Source organism: Hyla sarda, chromosome 2, assembly GCF_029499605.1.
Source record: "Hyla sarda isolate aHylSar1 chromosome 2, aHylSar1.hap1, whole genome shotgun sequence".
NCBI lineage: Eukaryota > Metazoa > Chordata > Amphibia > Anura > Hylidae > Hyla > Hyla sarda.
This window is the reverse complement of record NC_079190.1, coordinates 281,956,410-281,974,886: the sequence shown is the minus strand read 5'-3', so window position 1 is coordinate 281,974,886 and position 18,477 is coordinate 281,956,410. Positions and strand designations below refer to the sequence as shown.

Genomic DNA, 18,477 nt, shown 5'->3' with positions numbered 1-18,477 from the left:
AGGCAAAATGGAGGCATCACATCTTCAGGGATAATTCAGCATGTCAGTCACTGGCGGCTTTTGGCCTCTTTCCAGCTTTTTGAAGCTGGGAGAGATGATCAGGACCTGTATCGCTGTGTCAGCCGCTCCATTTATGGCGCAGGAGTGTCCAACTTTGCCGAGCTTGTGGTGAAAGGTGAGAGCGGCTAGCATATGATTTGCCATTAGAGGATTTTTGTCACTTTTTGTTTTATATATCACATTTTTTGCTTTGCTTGTTTCCTTTAATTTATAAAACTAATATGTGCACAAGTTTCTATATAGTTACATCACTTTTCTCAAACTAACCTTTCACTACTGAATATCACACAGAACCACCAACACCTATTGCTCCACCGCAACTTCTAAGAGCTGGCCCCACCTATCTGGTTGTTCAACTTAACACTCGCTCCATAACTGGTGATGGTCCCATCGTGCGCAGGGAAATTGAGTACCGCGTGAGCGGAGGAACTTGGCGGGAAAGGCATGCTGTCACTTCGCACACATATAAACTGTGGCACTTGGACCCTGATTCACAGTATCACCTGTCTGTGTTACTTACTCGGCCTGGTGAAGGAGGCACTGGGAGGTCAGGACCAGCACTCATCAGTAGGACTAAGTGTGCAGGTAGGATTCCCTATGACTATAATATATGTGTATGGTAAGACTTGCAACAGGGAAATTGTACAGATGAGAGGTAGACCGCCCTTAGGAGCAACTACGAAGATTTTGCAACTTATTTCCTGTGAAGTCTGTAGATTGATTTGAAAATGAAGTAGGACCCATAAAGTCACTTAGGCAGAATTGACCACCATGTTAAGACTGGGTTCACACTACGTTTTTGCCATACTGTTTTCAATCCGTTTTTCTAAAGAAAACTGTATGGCAAAAAAACGGATGTGGCAAAAAACAGTATGGAAAAAAGTAAACCGTATGCGTTTTTAAACAGTATACTGTTTTTAAAAGTGCATACAGTTCCGTCAGTTTTTATAAAAAAAAAAAACTATACGTTTTGGAAAATTTTGTCCATTTTTAATGGGAGGGGTCTTGGGTGGGAACTTTAGGATTCAAATGCGCATGTGCAAAGTAAAAACGTATACGTTTTTCCCGTATGGAACCGTATACATGTGCGTTTCCCATTGACGTCCATTTTAAAAAAAAGCTTATGCGGTTGCAGTATGGTTTTTAAACCGGAGTCAAAACTGTGGTTGACCACGATTTTGTCTCCGGTTTAAAAACCGTACTGCAACTGCATACGTTTTTTTTTAACATGGACGTCAATGGGAAATGCACATGTATACGGTTCCATACGGGAAAAACGTATACGTTTTTACTTTGCACATGCGCATTTGAATCCTAAAGTCCCCACCCAAGACCCCTCCCATTAAAAATGGACAAAATTTTCAAAAACGTATGGGTTTTTTTTCTATAAAAACTGACGTAACTGTATGCACTTTTACAAACAGTATACTGTTTAAAAATGCATACGGCTTACTTTTTTCCATACTGTTCGATCCGTTTTTTTGCCATACGGTTTTCTTTAGAAAAACGGATTGAAAACAATGTGGCAAAAATGTAGTGTGAACCCAGCCTAAGCAAAATAGGGCACTCACTAATGGTCTCATTTCCATTCTCCCGGCAGAGCCCATGCGAGCACCTAAAGGCCTTTCATGCACAGCAGAGCAACCACGCCAGCTGACTCTGCACTGGGAAGCAGTTGGCTTCAATATCACTCGCTGTCACACCTATTCAGTGACACTGTGTTACCACTATGAGTCCAGTACTTTACAAGACTGTGTAACAATAGAGGGGGGAGCCAGCCACTATACCCTTCAACCTCTTCCGCCATACAGTGCAGTCCACTGCCGCCTTGCTATATCCAATCCGGAAGGACGAAAGGAGGGAAAGGAGGTTACTTGCTATACACAGGAGGATGGTTTGTATGATCAGCTAGTATTAATTTCAGTTTTTTCTGTTGTTCACACAGGGCAGATATGCTATGGATTTTCTGCAGGATATTACAGTAGGAGCAAAATGGATGATATGTGTAGAAATCTTGTGCATACGCTGCATAACAATTCAGCTCTATATAGATCTTAAAGGGGTATTCCAGGGAAAAAACTTTTTTTTTTTATATATATCAACAGGCTGCAGAAAGTTAAACAGATTGTAAATGACTTCTATTGAAAAATCTTAACCCTTTCAGTACAGTGGTCCCTCAACATACGATGGTAATCCGTTCCAAGCGGACCATCGTTTGTTGAAACCATCGCATGTTGAGGGATCCGTGCTATGTAAAGTATAGGACAGTGGTCTACAACCTGCGGACCTCCAGATGTTGCAAAACTACAACACCCAGCATGCCCGGACAGCCGTTGGCTGTCCGGGCATGGTGGGTGTTGTAGTTTTGCAACATCTGGAGGTCCGCAGGTTGTAGACCACTGTTAGAGGAAGTTGTACTCACCTGTCCCCGCCGCTCCGGACTGTCGCCGCTCGTCACCGCTGCCCGGGATGTCGCCGCCCATCGCTGTCGTCGCGTCCCCGACGCTCCGGCAAGGCCTCTGCTTCCCCGGCATCCGCGCTCTCCGTCTCCGCCATCACCTCGCTACGCACGCCGCTCCTATTGGATGACGTGACGGCGTGCGCAGCGACGTGATGACGTCGATGGAGAGCGACGACGATGCAGAGGATCACGAAAAGGACGCGCCGGAGCCCCGAGGACAGGTAAGTGATCGTCAGCACGGGGCACCGTAAATGGCTATCCGGTGGCAGCTGAAGCAGTCGGCGCTGCCGGATAGCCGTTTATGCGATGGCCCCGACATACAAAAGCATTGTATGTTGATGCTGCCTTCAACAAGCGATGGCCTCTGAGAGGCCATCGCATGCTGAAATTATCGTATGTCGGGGCCATTGTACTTCGAGGGGTCACTGTACTTATGAGCTGCAGAAGTTGAGTTGTTCTTTTCTGTCTAAGTGCAAACCTCTTCTACCATGTGCAGTTCCTGAGACAAGCAGAGATGTCAGCAGAGAGCACTGTTGCCAGACACAAAAGAACAACTCAACTTCAGCAACTGATAATTATTGGAAGGATTAAGATTTTTTTTTTTATAGAAGTAATTTACAAATCTGTTTAACTTTCTAGAGCCAGTTGATACATTAAAAAAAGTTTTTTTTTCCCTGGAATACCCCTTTAAATCCATAGTGTGTCAGTTTTAGGGTATATTTTCCCCATCAACTTTAATAGGGATGTGAAAATTTGCAGTTGGTGCAGATCCACAGCAAAATCCAGCACATCAAGTGCGGATAGCAAATGTATTGTAACGTTACAACATTCAAATAATCCACAGTGGCAAATCCACCACTACACTATTTGGTGAGATGTTTTCTGCTGTGGTGGGAAGTTTGGTGTAGAAACACTGCAGATATTCTGCTGTGGACAATACACATTCGGGGTGATTTATCAAAACCTGTCCAGAGGAAAACTTGCCCAGTTGCCCATAGCAACCAATCAGATCACTTCTTTCATTGTTAACAAGGCCTCTGCAAAATGAAAGAAGCAATCTGATTGGTTGCTATGGGCAACTGGGCAACTTTTCCTCTGCACAGGTTTCGATAAATCTCCCCCATTGTATCCATCCATTATGACCATACCCTCCAAACCACAGCTGAATGGGCGAAACGGTTCTCAGGCAAAACATTAGGCTATTAAAATCCCTTTTTAATAGATCAGAAATCCTTGAATTCATTAACAATATTGATAAAAGTATATTATTACATCTAGCTATTGATTTGATGTCAATAGTTCTGATTATGTTACGCATTGTATTTGAAATTTGTTAATAGCATGAAATCACTATGTAGAATTTGTACTTCCTTCATATCACCTGGGAAAAAATTATTGATAAAAACAAAATACTGTGGTCTCAAGTATAACCGGGATATAATCATTAAATTGACTATATAAGCCATGTGCCTAATAATATGCCTCATTTGCTTTGTGTATAATCCATTCGGTATATATAAGATTAGTATTGGTAAATGTACATGGTTTTTATTGCTCAGCGCCTGGGGGCATTGCTTCTGAGTCCTTGGTTCTCACTCCATTGGATGATGCTATTCTTCTCTCCTGGGACGAACCTGCGGAACCTAATGGTGTCCTTACTCAATATGAGGTATGTATACAATAACCATATATCCCAACCAGGCTCCTGTTTAAAATATCTGTATTATTTTTCTAGTATACTGGATGTGATATCCTAGTTTGGACTTTTCTCCAGTTCCTTAGAACCAACAACATGAATAAGGGCAGCGTTTCCAAACCAGGATGCCTCCAGCTGTTTCAAAACTACAACTTCCAGCTGTCTGTGCATGCTGGGGGTTGTAGTTCAGCAACAGCTGGAGGTACCCTGGTTGAGAAACACTGGTCTAAGCACCTATTTAGCAGCACACAGAATGCTCAAGAGTCTGTTTTACTTCTACCTAGGCTCTCTGTGTGCTGCAGCTGTGCCTAGAAGCAATGGCAGGCGATTGTCACTACATTAACCCCTTAAGGACCAAGGCCATTTTCACCTTAAGGACCAGGCCAATTTTATTTTTGCGTTTTTGTTTTTTCCTCCTCGCCTTCTAAAATCCATAACTCCTTTATATTTCCATCTACAGACCCATATAAGTACTTGTTTTTTGCGTGACCAATTGTACTTTGTAATGAAACCTCTCATTTTACCATAAAATGTACGGCGAACGCCCCAAAAAATATTTTAGGGAGGAAATTTTAATGAAAACCACAATTTTGCGCATTTTGGAGGGTTTTGTTTTCACACTATACACTTTACGGTAAAAATGACATGTGTTCTATATTCTGTGGTTTTATACAATTAAAATGATACCCATGGCTAGATACTTTTATATTTTTGTACCGCTTAAAAAAAATCTAAAACTTTTTGTACAAAATCAGTAATCTAAAATCGCCCTATTTTGACCACCTATAACTTTTTCATTTTTCCATATATAGGGCGGTATTTTTTGCACCGTCATCTGTACTTTTTATCGATACCATATTTGCATATATAAAACTTTTAGATAATTTTTATAAAGTTTTCTTTTAAATAAAATGTGACAAAAAATCTGCATTTTGGGATTTTTAAATTTTTTACGTTTACACCATTCACCGTACGGGATCATTAACATTATATTTTGATAGTATGGACATTTACGCACACAGCGATACCAAAGATGTTTATTAAAAAAATATTTACGCTTTTTGGGGGTAAAATGGGAAAAACGGACAATTTTCTTTTTTATTGGGAAGGGGATTTTTATTTTTACATTTTACAACTTTTATTTTACAATTTTTATGTCCCCATAGGGGACTATCTATAGCAATCCTTTGATTGCTAATACTGTTCAGTGCTATGTATAGGACATAGCACTTATCAGTATTATCGGTGATCTTCTGCTCTGGTCTGCTTGATCTCAGACCAAAGCAGAAGACCACGGGAGACATCTGGAGCCAGGTGAGGGGACCTCCGGTCGCCATTCTGGATGATCGGATCGCCGCGGCAGCGCTCCCGCACTGCTGCACTGCCGTCATCTGTATTGATCACGGCATCTGAGGGGTTTATGGCGGACATCCGCGCGATCGTGGATGTCGCCCATTACCGGCGGGTCACTGGCTGGAATCTGCCGTGTATGACGCGAGCACCGTTCCGATGCTCGCGGTCATACACAGGACGTAAATGTACGTCCTGGTGCAGGAAGTCCCGCCAAACCAGGACGTAAATTTACGTCCGTGGTCGTTAAGGGGTTAAAGGGGTACTCCGCCCCTAGACATTTTATCCCCTATCCAAAGGATAGGGGATAAGATGTCTGATTGCGGGGGTCCCGCCGCTGGGGATCGACTTCGCTCGGTGCCAGATGAATGGCGAGGCGGGGCGGAGGCTCATGACATCACGGCCATGCCCCCTCAATGCACGTCTATGTGAGGGGGCGTGACGACTGTCAAGCCCCCTCCCATAAACTCGCATTGAGGGGGCATGGGCGTGACATCACGAATGGGGCATGGCCGTGATGTCACGAGCCTCAGACACTGCACCCGATGCTCTAAACGAACGCCTGGTACAGCATGGGTCCCACCGCTGGATAGGGGATAAGATGTCTAGGGGCAGAGTACCCCTTTAAAGATCCATTCCACATAAATCCATAATTCAACATGTATTTTGCCTACAGTTATGAATCAAGATACATTTTGACATAAACATATGACATTGTTATTTGCAAGTATAAAAAAAATCACATCTTATCCTCTTATAGTAGTAGTAAAAGTAATAAACAGTTTAGTAGAGAGACAAGGTTTTTAGGATAATATTGGAAAGATTTAGTTACAAAACACCTGTATTAGACTGCCCCTTACATTCTTAAGATATTATAAAGCTGAATTTGTTTGGATATTATGTGTGATTTTACATAGAACTAAAGGTAAACCTACAGCATCTCCTTGACTGTTTAATTACACATTCAGCTCTGCTACATCAGTGTATTTTTGTTGAGTAGGGGGATTAAGTCATATCAATTCTTCACCCTCAGTGTAGGTTTGTACATCAGGAGATACTCATATTAAATATTGTAGTTGACTACAGTACAGTTAAAATAAAATAGTATGTCGATGCATGCCTTCCTGATTTATGCCACAAGGACACTCCGTGACACTCTATGACTGTGTTTGCTGTATGCGTTTTAAGATTTCTTGCTCCTTGCACAGTGCAACCGCAGTGTAAACCCATACTAAGACTGTGTTTGTTTCAGTAACAGTTTTACTATATGTTGCTCAGATTAATAGCTGGAGCTATGGATTGTTTATTGATATTTTTACATCATTTTTCAGAGGTCTCGGGTAAGCTTTGCTGTAGTCTCATTTAGATAGAATTGTGGCCATCTATCTTTAGAAATAATGACTATTGAGATCAATGTACCCAGCACTATCTCTTCATCTTTTCAGATCAGCTATCAGATTATTGAGTCTTCAGACCCCGGGGTGAGTGTTCCAGGACCACGCTCAACCATCAGTAAGCCTCCTAATGAAACTTCCCACGTTCTTAACAACTTGCACCCAGGAACCACCTACCTTCTGAGTGTACGTGCCCGTAATAGTAAAGGCTATGGACAGAGTGCAATTACTGAGCTCACCACTAACATCTCAGGTACCTATTAGTTAATCTGTGAGAGAGTTTTTATTTTACAATATACGTTAAAGGGCTTTTCTGGGACTTATAACATTGATGGCCCATCTCCAGAATATGACTTCAATATCTGATTATTGGGGGTACCAAACCTGGCACGTCAAGTATACCCATCATATGACAGAAAAAAAAATGCTTACTTATGTTACTCACTAGGTCATGCAGATCCTGTACATGTCTTTTTATGTGTTTTGCTTTTTTTATTTGGCTCACAAATCCATCTGTTCTGATTCTCACTCATTCTGACATCCCCTGCTCAGGAAGAGGCAAGCACTGAGCCTGCCCTTGCTAAACATGCATTCACTTCCTTTCTTAGTCTGTTGTGCTGTGCTGGGTCTCTTCATCCAACCATGACAGGGTCACTGTAACCCCTCCTTTCTGTTTTCAGATAGGAGTCTGATAGACAGGACAGGAGTGAGCACAGATGAGTGCTGGTCTAGGAGTGCGAGAAACCTTATATCACAGATGAGTGCTAGTCTAGGAGTGTGGGAAGCCTTAGATCACAGAGGAGTGCTGGTCTAGGAGTGTGGGAAGCCTTAGATCACAAAGGAGTGCTGGTCTAGGAGTGTGAGATGCTTTAGATCACAGAGGAGTGCTAGTCTAGGAGTGTGGGAAGCCTTAGATCACAGAGGAGTGCTGGTCTAGGAGTGTGAGAAGACTTAAATCACAGAGGAGAGCTAGTCTAGGAGTGTGAGATGCTTTAGATCACAGAGGAGTGCTGGTCTAGGAGTGTGAGATGCTTTAGATCACAGAGGAGTGCTGGTCTAGGAGTGTGGGAAGCCTTAGATCACAGAGGAGTGCTGGTCTAGGAGTGTGGGAAGCTTTAGATCACAGAGGAGTGCTAGTCTAGGAGTGTGGGAAGCCTTAGATCACAGAGGGGTGCTGGTCTAGGAGTGTGAGATGCTTTAGATCACAGAGGAGTGCTAGTCTAGGAGTGTGAGATGCTTTAGATCACAGAGGAGTGCTGGTCTAGGAGTGTGAGATGCTTTATATCACAGAGGAGTGCTGGTCTAGGAGTGTGGGAAGCCTTAGATCACTGAGGAGTGCTGGTCTAGGAGTGTGAGAAGCCTTAGATCACAGAGGAGTGCTGGTCTAGGAGTGTGAGATGCTTTAGATCACAGAGGAGTGCTGGTCTAGGAGTGTGGGAAGCCTTAGATCACAGAGGAGTGCTAGTCTAGGAGTGTTGGGAGCCTTAGATCACAGAGGAGTGCTGGTCTAGGAGTGTGAGATGCTTTAGATCACAGAGGAGTGCTAGTCTAGAAGTGTGAGAGGCTTTAGATCACAGAGGAGTGCTGGTCTAGGAGTGTGAGATGCTTTAGATCACAGAGGAGTGCTGGTCTAGGAGTGTGGGAAGCCTTAGATCACAGAGGAGTGCTGGTCTAGGAGTGTGGGAAGCTTTAGATCACAGAGGAGTGCTAGTCTAGGAGTGTGGGAAGCCTTAGATCACAGAGGGGTGCTGGTCTAGGAGTGTGAGATGCTTTAGATCACAGAGGAGTGCTAGTCTAGGAGTGTGAGATGCTTTAGATCACAGAGGAGTGCTGGTCTAGGAGTGTGATATGCTTTATATCACAGAGGAGTGCTGGTCTAGGAGTGTGGGAAGCCTTAGATCACTGAGGAGTGCTGGTCTAGGAGTGTGAGAAGCCTTAGATCACAGAGGAGTGCTGGTCTAGGAGTGTGAGATGCTTTAGATCACAGAGGAGTGCTGGTCTAGGAGTGTGGGAAGCCTTAGATCACAGAGGAGTGCTAGTCTAGGAGTGTTGGGAGCCTTAGATCACAGAGGAGTGCTGGTCTAGGAGTGTGAGATGCTTTAGATCACAGAGGAGTGCTAGTCTAGAAGTGTGAGAGGCTTTAGATCACAGAGGAGTGCTGGTCTAGGAGTGTGAGATGCTTTAGATCACAGAGGAGTGCTGGTCTAGGAGTGTGGGAAGCCTTAGATCACAGAGGAGTGCTAGTCTAGGAGTGTGGGGAGCCTTTGATCACAGAAGAGTGCTGGTCTAGGAGTGTGAGAAGCCTTAGATCACAGAGGAGTGCTAGTCTAGGAGTGTGAGATGCTTTAGATCACAGAGGAGGGCTGGTCTAGGAGTGTGAGATGCTTTATATCACAGAGGAGTGCTGGTCTAGGAGTGTGGGAAGCCTTAGATCACTGAGGAGTGCTGGTGTAGGAGTGTGAGAAGCCTTAGATCACAGAGGAGTGCTGGTCTAGGAGTGTGAGATGCTTTAGATCACAGAGGAGTGCTGGTCTAGGAGTGTGAGATGCTTTAGATCACAGAGGAGTGCTGGTCTAGGAGTGTGAGATGCTTTAGATCACAGAGGAGTGCTGGTCTAGGAGTTTGAGATGCTTTAGATCACAGAGGAGTGCTGGTCTAGGAGTGGGAGATGCTTCACTGTGCATGTTGTAGATGTGTGACCATGTCTCTATTTGAATTCACCAAGCATGGACACTAGCTGATCAGATATTGATATTGTCACATAAATTTGCTTTAAAATTGTTGACATTTTCACTGGACTCTTTTAACTATAACTGACATATTTATAAAATAAAATGTCTTGTTTTACATTGTAAAGTTATCCTGATAGTCGCAAAGGTAATGAAACTATCAGTTATACGTAATGGCTTCAGACTATTGATACGGAATGTCTTTTTACAGGAGCATAACAAGGATCTGGATGATCCAGTTGCAGTCAGGCCTTGATGCTTGAGAGGGCCCGAAGCAGTAGTATTATAAAAGGGTAGCGCAGAGTTATGATAGTGTTTGATAATAACTACACTGGATTCAGTAACTGGAGGCATATTTGCATTACTTTACAAATTCTTTTTATATTGCCTATTTATCTTATACATTATAAATTAGTTACTTGCAATGGCAGGGTGTCTGCCCAGTTACAGATCTTTAATCAGCAGCTTTATCTTACATCTTAGCTTTTTTTTTTTTTTTACCAAGGAAGTAGTGACATCACTTTGCATTATAAAGGTGTTTCCCATCAATATATGGAAGTGTTATAATCTTTACACTTCATCATATGTTCTCTAGCTCCTGCTTTTGACTACAGAGACCTACCTGCTCCAATTGCCGAGACTGATCGTACTATAACTGTTCTTTTAAGGCCTGCAAAGGGAAGAGGATCCCCAGTGAGGTAAGTTTCCTGTTAAAATATGACACATTGGGAGGAATTTACTTTGAGTTTATCATTTTATTGTGAAACGCTTCTCTAAATGTAAAGTACCGTATATACTCGAGTATAAGCCGACCCGAATATAAGCCGAGGCCCCTAATTTCACCCCAAAATCCCAGGAAAAGTTATTGACTCGAGTATAAGCCTAGGGTGGGAAATACATCATCCCCCCCTGTCATCATCCACACCCCCGTCATTAACACCCTCATCATCATCACCCTGTCATCATCACCCTGTCATCATCCCCCCTTCATCATCCCCCCTTCATCATCACCGCCTGTCATCATCCCCCCTTCATCATCCCCTTGTCATCATCCCACATGCCCCCTTCATCATCCCCTTGTCATCATCCCCACCCCCCTTCATCATCCCCTTGTCATCATCCCACACACCCCCTTCATCATCCCCTTGTCATCTTCCCCTTGTCATCATCCCCACCCCCCTTCATCATCCCCTTGTCATCATCCTCTTGTCATCATCCTCTTGTCATCATCCCACACCCCCCCTTCATCATCCCCCTGTCATCATCCCACACTCCCCCCTTCATCATCCCCTTGTCATAATCCCACACCCCCCCTTCATCATCCCCTTGTCATCATCACCACATGTCATCATCATCACCGCTTGTCAATGTCTGATACAGTGGTCTTCAACCTGCGGACCTCCAGATGTTTCAAAACTACAACTCCCAGCAAGCCCGGGCAGCCATCGCCTCTGGAGATCCGCAGGTTGAAGACCACTGCGGCCTTCGACATCATCCAGCCCCCCTCTCACCCCCTTTAGTTCTGTACTCACCTCCGCTCGGCGCTGGTCCGGTGCTCCAGGACTGTCCGGTGGGGAGGTCGTCCGGTGGGAGAGTGGTTCCGGGCTGCCATCTTCACCGGGGGGCCTCTTCTCCGCGCTTCGGGCCCGGAATAGAGGCGTTGCCTTGACGATGACGCAGAGGGACGTTGGTAATGAACGTACCTCTGTGTCGTCGTCAAGGCAACGTGACTATTCCGGGCCCGAAGCGTGGAGAAGAGGCCCCCCCCCGATGAAGATGGCAGCCCGAAACCACTATCCCACAGGACGACCTCCCCACTGGACAGTCCTGCAGCACCGGACCAGCGCCGAGCGGAGGTGAGTACTGTACAGAACTAAAGGGGGTGAGAGGGGACTGGATGATGTCGAAGGCCGCAGTGGCTGCCCGGGCTTGCTGGGAGTTGTAGTTTTGAAACCTCTGGAGGTCCGCAGGTTGAAGACCACTGAGGGCGGAGAGTTCACTCGAGTATAAGCCGAGGGGGGTGTTTTCAGCACGAAAAATCGTGCTGAAAAACTCGGCTTATACTCGAGTATATACGGTACATCACTGCACAGGTGGCGCAAGTCTCCTAATAAAGCTACTCCAAGCTTTAGGACTAGATTTACAACATAATGTATACCAATTTCTGGTGGGGTGCAGGAGGCCATGCACACCTGCATACCTCTAAGCCCAGCACACTTTCCAAGAAAGTATAATGCAAAAACTACAAAATATCACACATTAGAAACATAGAATGTGTTGGCAGATAAGAACGGTTTGGCCCATCTAGTCTGCCCTTTCTTTTTAAATGCTGTAAATAGTCTGTGTCCCTATCTTTTATGAGGGATAGCCTTATGTCTGTCCCATACATGCTTAAAGGGGTTCTCCGGTGCTTACACATCTTATCCCCTATCCAAAGGATAGGGGATAAGATGCCTGATCGCGGGAGTCCTGCCGCTGGGGACCCCCGGGATCTTGCACGCGGCACCCCGTTTGTAATCAGTCCCCGGAGCGTGGTCGCTCTGGGTTTGATTACAGGCGACCACCGGGTCGGCGGCGTGTGACGTCACGCCTCCGCCCCCGTGTGTTGTCACGCTCCGCCCCTCAATGCATGCCTACGGGAGGGGTGTGACAGCTATCACACCCCCTCCTGTAGGCTTGCATTGTGTGGCGGAGCGTGACGTCACATGGGGCGGAGGCGTGACGTCACACGCCGCCGGCCCAGTGGTCGCCTGTAATCATACCCGGAGCGACCACTCTCTGGGGACTGATTACAAACGGGGTGCCGCATCCAAGATCCCGGGGTCCCCAGCGGCAGGACTCCCGTGATCAGGCATCTTATCCCCTATCCTTTGGATAGGGGATAAGATATGTAAGCACTGGAGAACCCCTTTAAACTCCTTCACTTCTGCAGGCAGGCTATTCCATGCATCCAATACTTCCTGATATTACTTTTAAACCTTTCCCCCACTCCCACTAATATAAAACTATGTTCTCTTGTGGTAGTTTTTTCTTCTTTTACAATTATTCTCCTCCTTTAATGTGTTGATTCTCTTTATGTATTTAAAAGTCTCTATCATATCCTCTCTGTCTCGTCTTTCTTCCAAGCTATACATTTTAAGATCCTTTAACCTTCCCTGATAAGTTTTATCCTGCAACCCATGGACTAGTTTAGTAGGTCTTCTCTGATGTCTCTTCAAAGTATCCATATCCTTTCTCCGTTGTCTCCGTACTATGCACAATACTCCAAGTGAGGTCTCACCAGTGCTTTGTACAGTGGCATGAGCACTTCCCTCTCTACTGCTAATACCTCCCCCTATACACCCAAGCATTCTGCTAGCATATCCTGCTGCTTCTTTTTCATAGGGGATAGGATGTCTGTGGCGGAGTACTCGTTTCAAGATAGGCTGGCTCCTAAAAATGATTTGTATGAGGCAACAATGGTTTTATGGATGGAATGGACATCTTGCTATAACATTGTCATTACATTTCTCCATATATCAGTTTTTACCAGGTACTGGTTGAAGGAGAAAGCTCCAGTCGAGCTAGACGTGAACTTGCAGTTCCTGGTTGTTTCCCTGGGGCAGGTGGTTATGAGGAAGCAGAGATGGAAGGAGCTACAAGCTATGTAGGAGCAGAACTTCCACCAAGTGACTTGCCTCGAGATACACCATTTATAGTAGGAGATAATCGCAGTTATGGAGGCTACTGGAATCCACCCTTGGATCCTCGAAAGGGCTATCTCATTTATCTACAGGCAGCAAGCCATCATCGGGGGGTAAGAATTCCAGAAAACTATGAAATGTACTCAATCCCTTTTATAGACTACTTTGTTCTAAGCATTTAATTCTGGTGATGGGTAAATATAGGATTTATGGCAAGAGAAAGGGGGATTCAGTTACTGATAGTTTTTTTTTTCCCTCCCAAAGGAAACACGGTTAAATTGTGTTAGGATTGCAAGGAAAGGTAAAAACCTAAATGTGTCCACTTGCACATAATTACATTTAACACAATTAACCAATACATTCATCCCTTCATTCATTTATTTGTTCATTAATTCTTCTCTAATCCAGTGTGTGCATATTGTATTTTCTTCTACAGTAATAAACTATCTTCTGTCTCATGGCTTCTGAAATGCTGTGACTTTATTCTTTTAACCCTACTACTTTTCTTTTTAGCCCTTCTACCCATAGTCTGTCAGTCCATGCTTAATCTAAGTATCCCGAATTAAACTATGATAATTTTTTGCTTCTTTTTTGTAGCACCTTGTAAGGACAGTCACCGTTTCTCAATGGCTCCTCAGCATTCCGAGGAGATGGGACTTGTACTTGGAATCTGTGCTGGTGGTCTAGTAGTGTTTATCATTCTGCTTGGCGCTGTGATTCTTATTGTCCGAAAGGGGTAAGCCACTGTAAAGAACACCCAAAGGTTTAATAATTGTAATAATTCCCAGATACAGAAGTTTGGTTTTGTAGAAAGAGTATTGTTTTTATACTGTAAGGATGGCTCACAGTTATCTTCTTTTCTCTATCGCTGGCAGAAGAACACAGTTTTCTTATGCTTACTATCCGTGAGTATAACCATAAAACACCTTTATATGGAGAATTGAGTTTATATTTTTATTTAGCTGCGGAGTTCATAACTTTTGGTGTTTGAACTTCATCCAACATCTCACAGGCTCATAGCAATGGACCAATCCCTTAAACCAGACAACCTATGTGTCTAGAAATTGGCCCATGGATTTTTTACTTGTTTTTTTGGTGGGCTGCTAAAATGTTTTATTTGTTTTCTGGGCTGGCTTTACTGGCTCCTACTATATGTGTTATCTTTCTTTTTGCCCAACCCTGCTCTACCATATTCTTGGCTGGTATAACTAAAACAAATACCGTACCAGTTCTGTTGTGCACTGTGCGGCGTCCAAGCAATCTGAGTTATACGGGTGAATGATCTTATATATGGCTACAAAATCTTTAAATTCAATAGCAGATTTAGTTGTGCATAAGGTGTTTCTTTTATTTCAGAAAACCAGTGAGTCTAACTAAGTCTGCGTTGCCAGTGCGGCATGAAAACAATGGAGCAGGAGCCACTAGGGACCATACTAAGATTTTGGATCAACCCAAGTTGCTCCAGGATGAGGCAGCTTTAACATTTTTGCACAACTATGGTTCTCGAGGTATGAACATGGTCTTTCTGCATAAAAAAAACCCCCAACAACATAAAAACACATCTGATGCAGTGTTTATGCTATGTTCGTTTTCTTCTTATTCATCTTTACACATTGTCCATTTTTGTGGTTCAGTGGGACCTATCATTATAGCCTGTATATTCTGTATTGATGATCTGGAAGCACATTGGGGAAATGTTTGCAAAAAATTCACTTATACATAAACATTTGGCAAAAATTAAACTTTTTGCGTTTTACTTGGGAAAATTTGTGGGTGTGACTTACTGAGAGGGGGCATAGACTAAATCTATTAGACAGATTTATAAATATTAAAGGCAGAAAGTGGTGCAGACTTACTGGTCATAGCAGGTTTGTGTTTCATTTTTTAATAGGCTTCCACAAATTTGGCACAGTTCACTTAAACTATTTGTTTTCTTTTTAGTCCTGTTTATAAAGTGCTCCATTGTAATGTGCCATTGTTTAAACTGATATTTACCGCCCTTGTTTTGCCTTAGGGGAGCCACGTGTCGGATCTGTTACAGAGTCAAGCAGCCTTCTGGGAGGATCTCCTCGACGAAGTAATGGTAGAAAGGGATCTCCATACCATACGGGACAACTACACCCAGCGGTGCGGGTGGCAGATCTACTCCAGCACATTAATCAGATGAAGGTGGCAGAGGGTTATGGATTTAAACAGGAATATGAGGTATATGCTTTGTTCTTTGTTCTTTTATTGATCCACTTTTATTTAAGTCTTTTATTTATTTAATGCTGGAGTCATAAAGAACGGCGGGCATAACATCATGCTCACTTCCTTGTTGATATGCACTTTTTATTACTTACTTTTATTGTGCTGTGCACAGAATGATGATATTATAAAGCGATGACTATCCATGTTTTTCACAGTATGGGAAGATGTGCTTCTGTATTATTATAATCCGTAGAATGTGCCTTGTACGCTTGTGCATGTAATAAGTGTATCATGCTGGTTCTGAATTGCTTACAAAAATGTATATATAGTGATTTGTTTTCCTTATTCCTTCAAAATTGCATTTACAAAGATATCATCGAAATAAAATAGTGTGAGACAAAGCTTCATTTCAAACCATTTTTTATTTCATACTGTGTTCTTTCTACATCAGAGTTTTTTTGATTGGGATGTGTCTAAGAAGAAGGACAAAAGCAAAGGAAGACAAGAGCCACCACAAAATTGTAAGTGACCCTTTGGGACCCCTTCCTTGTTATACACAGTATGCACAAAGGACATACAGTTCCCCAGTGGACAGTTGTTTGTTACATATCCTATAGTTTTACTTTTAGATGAGCGGCACCGTGTACGACTTCACCCTCTACAGGCAGAATGCAGTTCAGAAGAAATCAATGCCAACTACATTGATGTGAGTATAACACATACATGATATATCCTTTACAATGTATTGATGGTGATACAGAATGTGAACTTTCCAGACTAAGGGCTTGTTTGCATTGTTGTTATATGGAGCTCCATCGGCTAGTCTTGTCGGAATGTCAGGAGTTTAGTGGAGAAAAAATAGTGCATGTCCTATTTCTTTCTCTGCTAGATCCGGTGAAATACCAGATTCTGGATGGACCCCATTCAAGTCAATTGGATCCTTTAGGACCTGTTAGTATCAGTTGTGCTCCAGCTTGTTTTGAGTCCATCCGGCACAAAGAAAAAAAAAAATAAATGCCGAACAGACCCAGTACGGGTCAGAACACAACAGCAATGTGAGCCTAGCCTTAGACACCAAAAATACTTTATGTATATTATAATAAACGAGAGCAAAATGTTGGCTCTAACATTCTGGTGAGACTTCATGCTCTATATAAGTTTTAATATATAGCTTATGTTTAATATATGCACAGTGGGAGACAATAGATGAAAATGTCTGCACATTACCAAACCACTAAGCAGCAATAATGAGTTCCTTTTTTTTAACATATGAGAATTCGGAGATGAGTAAATTTATTCATATTCTTTTAAGTGCTTTCACAGTAGCACTGAACAGTGTTTTATTAAAAATTGCTTCATTTAACAGGTCATCCATGGTTATTATGCTGTACGTAGGAGTGTGTCCAGAGGTGGCTCATCCATAAGGCAACTTAGGCCACCGCCAAAGGCCTCACGATGGTAGAGGCCTCGCTCTGGCCCCAACCATCGCAAGTACATTGGTGTCTGTCCATCTGATTAGCCCCGCTCTGCCACTTTAAGAAAAGTGGCTGCTGGGGCTTGTAGCATGCCGCGCGCAGGCATGTCTAGCATGTCCCTGCCGGCCCCCTGTCAGCTCCACGGAGAGGAGCGCAGGGGAGAAAGAAGAGAGTTACCAGTCACTTCACAGCTTCTCCCCCTGAGACCGTCCGTGGCCGTCTGTTAAGCGTTTCAAGTCAAGTGTGTTTGACCGTCCGTCACTATGTGACCTCCAGTGCCTGTACCTCTACAGTACTAATCTGCAACGTGCAGCTGCCGCCATTCGCTTGACATTAAGGACCCGGCAGAGGCCAGCTGTGAGGAAGAAAATGTATGCTTGCCCATGATATATGACCCTACCCCCTCACGTGCACAGTGCTATCACAGAGTACTGTCTGAACTGTGATATCACTGTGCTTAACCCTGTAATGTTTCATCACTGTATATTAACCCTTTAATGCAGTGTTTCCCAACCAGGGTGCCTCCAGGTGTTGCAAAACTACAACTCTCAGCATGCCTGGACAGCCATAGGCTGTCCAGGCATGCTGAGAGTTGTAGTTTTGCAACATCTGGAGGCACCCTGGTTGGAAAACACTGCTTTAATGTCATGTGACATAATTGTATATTAAGAGTTAGGTAGGTGCAGTGGCACTGTCTAGAAAGAGTCCCTTATATAGAAATGACTGTCAATGTTCACGCCACAAGGAGACCGGGTGTGAATGCAGGTGCTTGGAGGTGCTGGTCAAGTAAAGTACATTATAAATCCATGGAAGATGTGAAAAAAAAAAAACTCACCCACTTGCAGATGCTGAACCTTCAGGGGACTTTATTAACCAGACATCTAGGTGCCGGAGACAGGTGAAGGACGTGGAGGAAGAAAGAAAAGTATGCAACTGGGGCGCGAAACTAGTTGCATACTTTTCTTTCCTCCTCCACGTCCTTCACCGGTCTTCGGCACCTAGATGTCCGGTTAATAAAGTCCCCTGAAGGTTCAGCATCTGCAAGTGGGTGAGTTTTTTTTTTTTCACATCTTCCATGGATTTATAATGTACTTTACTTTACTTGAGTGCGTTTTTTTCACATCTTCCATGGATTCATTGCATATTAACCCTGTACTGTAACATCACTGTGATTAACCCTGTAATGTGTCATCACTGTATATTAACCCTGTACTGTGACATCACTGTGTGGATTATCCCTGTACTGTGACTCAAAAGAAAGATCCCAAGGATCAAAGACTCAAGTGAGGGGTGGACATAACATATGTTAAATTTGAGGCAACTGAGCCCAATAGCTTCACTTGTTATACCTCACTCCAATATTATAACACTTAACTTTTATTAAATTATAAATTATAATACGTGAGCGGAAGGTGAATCAAAAACCCAGCATTATATGC

The 18,477-nt window shown here is 43.5% G+C and overlaps 1 protein-coding gene across 6 annotated transcripts in view; it reads left to right on the top strand.

Moving 5' to 3' along the window:
* Positions 1–18,477, top strand: part of PTPRU (protein tyrosine phosphatase receptor type U) — a 140,942-nt gene that overhangs the window by 76,211 nt on the left and 46,254 nt on the right. For 2 of the 6 annotated variants that reach the window (XM_056557242.1, XM_056557240.1), the window contains exons 6-19: positions 1–175; positions 352–645; positions 1,661–1,954; positions 4,081–4,190; positions 7,013–7,214; positions 10,286–10,388; positions 13,213–13,486; positions 13,638–13,674; positions 13,971–14,109; positions 14,249–14,278; positions 14,730–14,881; positions 15,388–15,578; positions 16,015–16,084; positions 16,193–16,269. In XM_056557242.1, the coding sequence (XP_056413217.1) occupies positions 1–175; positions 352–645; positions 1,661–1,954; positions 4,081–4,190; positions 7,013–7,214; positions 10,286–10,388; positions 13,213–13,486; positions 13,638–13,674; positions 13,971–14,109; positions 14,249–14,278; positions 14,730–14,881; positions 15,388–15,578; positions 16,015–16,084; positions 16,193–16,269 (2,148 nt within the window). Of the gene's footprint in view, positions 176–351; positions 646–1,660; positions 1,955–4,080; positions 4,191–7,012; positions 7,215–10,285; positions 10,389–13,212; positions 13,487–13,637; positions 13,675–13,970; positions 14,110–14,248; positions 14,279–14,729; positions 14,882–15,387; positions 15,579–16,014; positions 16,085–16,180; positions 16,270–18,477 lie in introns of all 6 variants that reach the window. The other 4 variants (XM_056557241.1, XM_056557239.1, XM_056557243.1 and 1 more) reach the window with 3 other exon arrangements.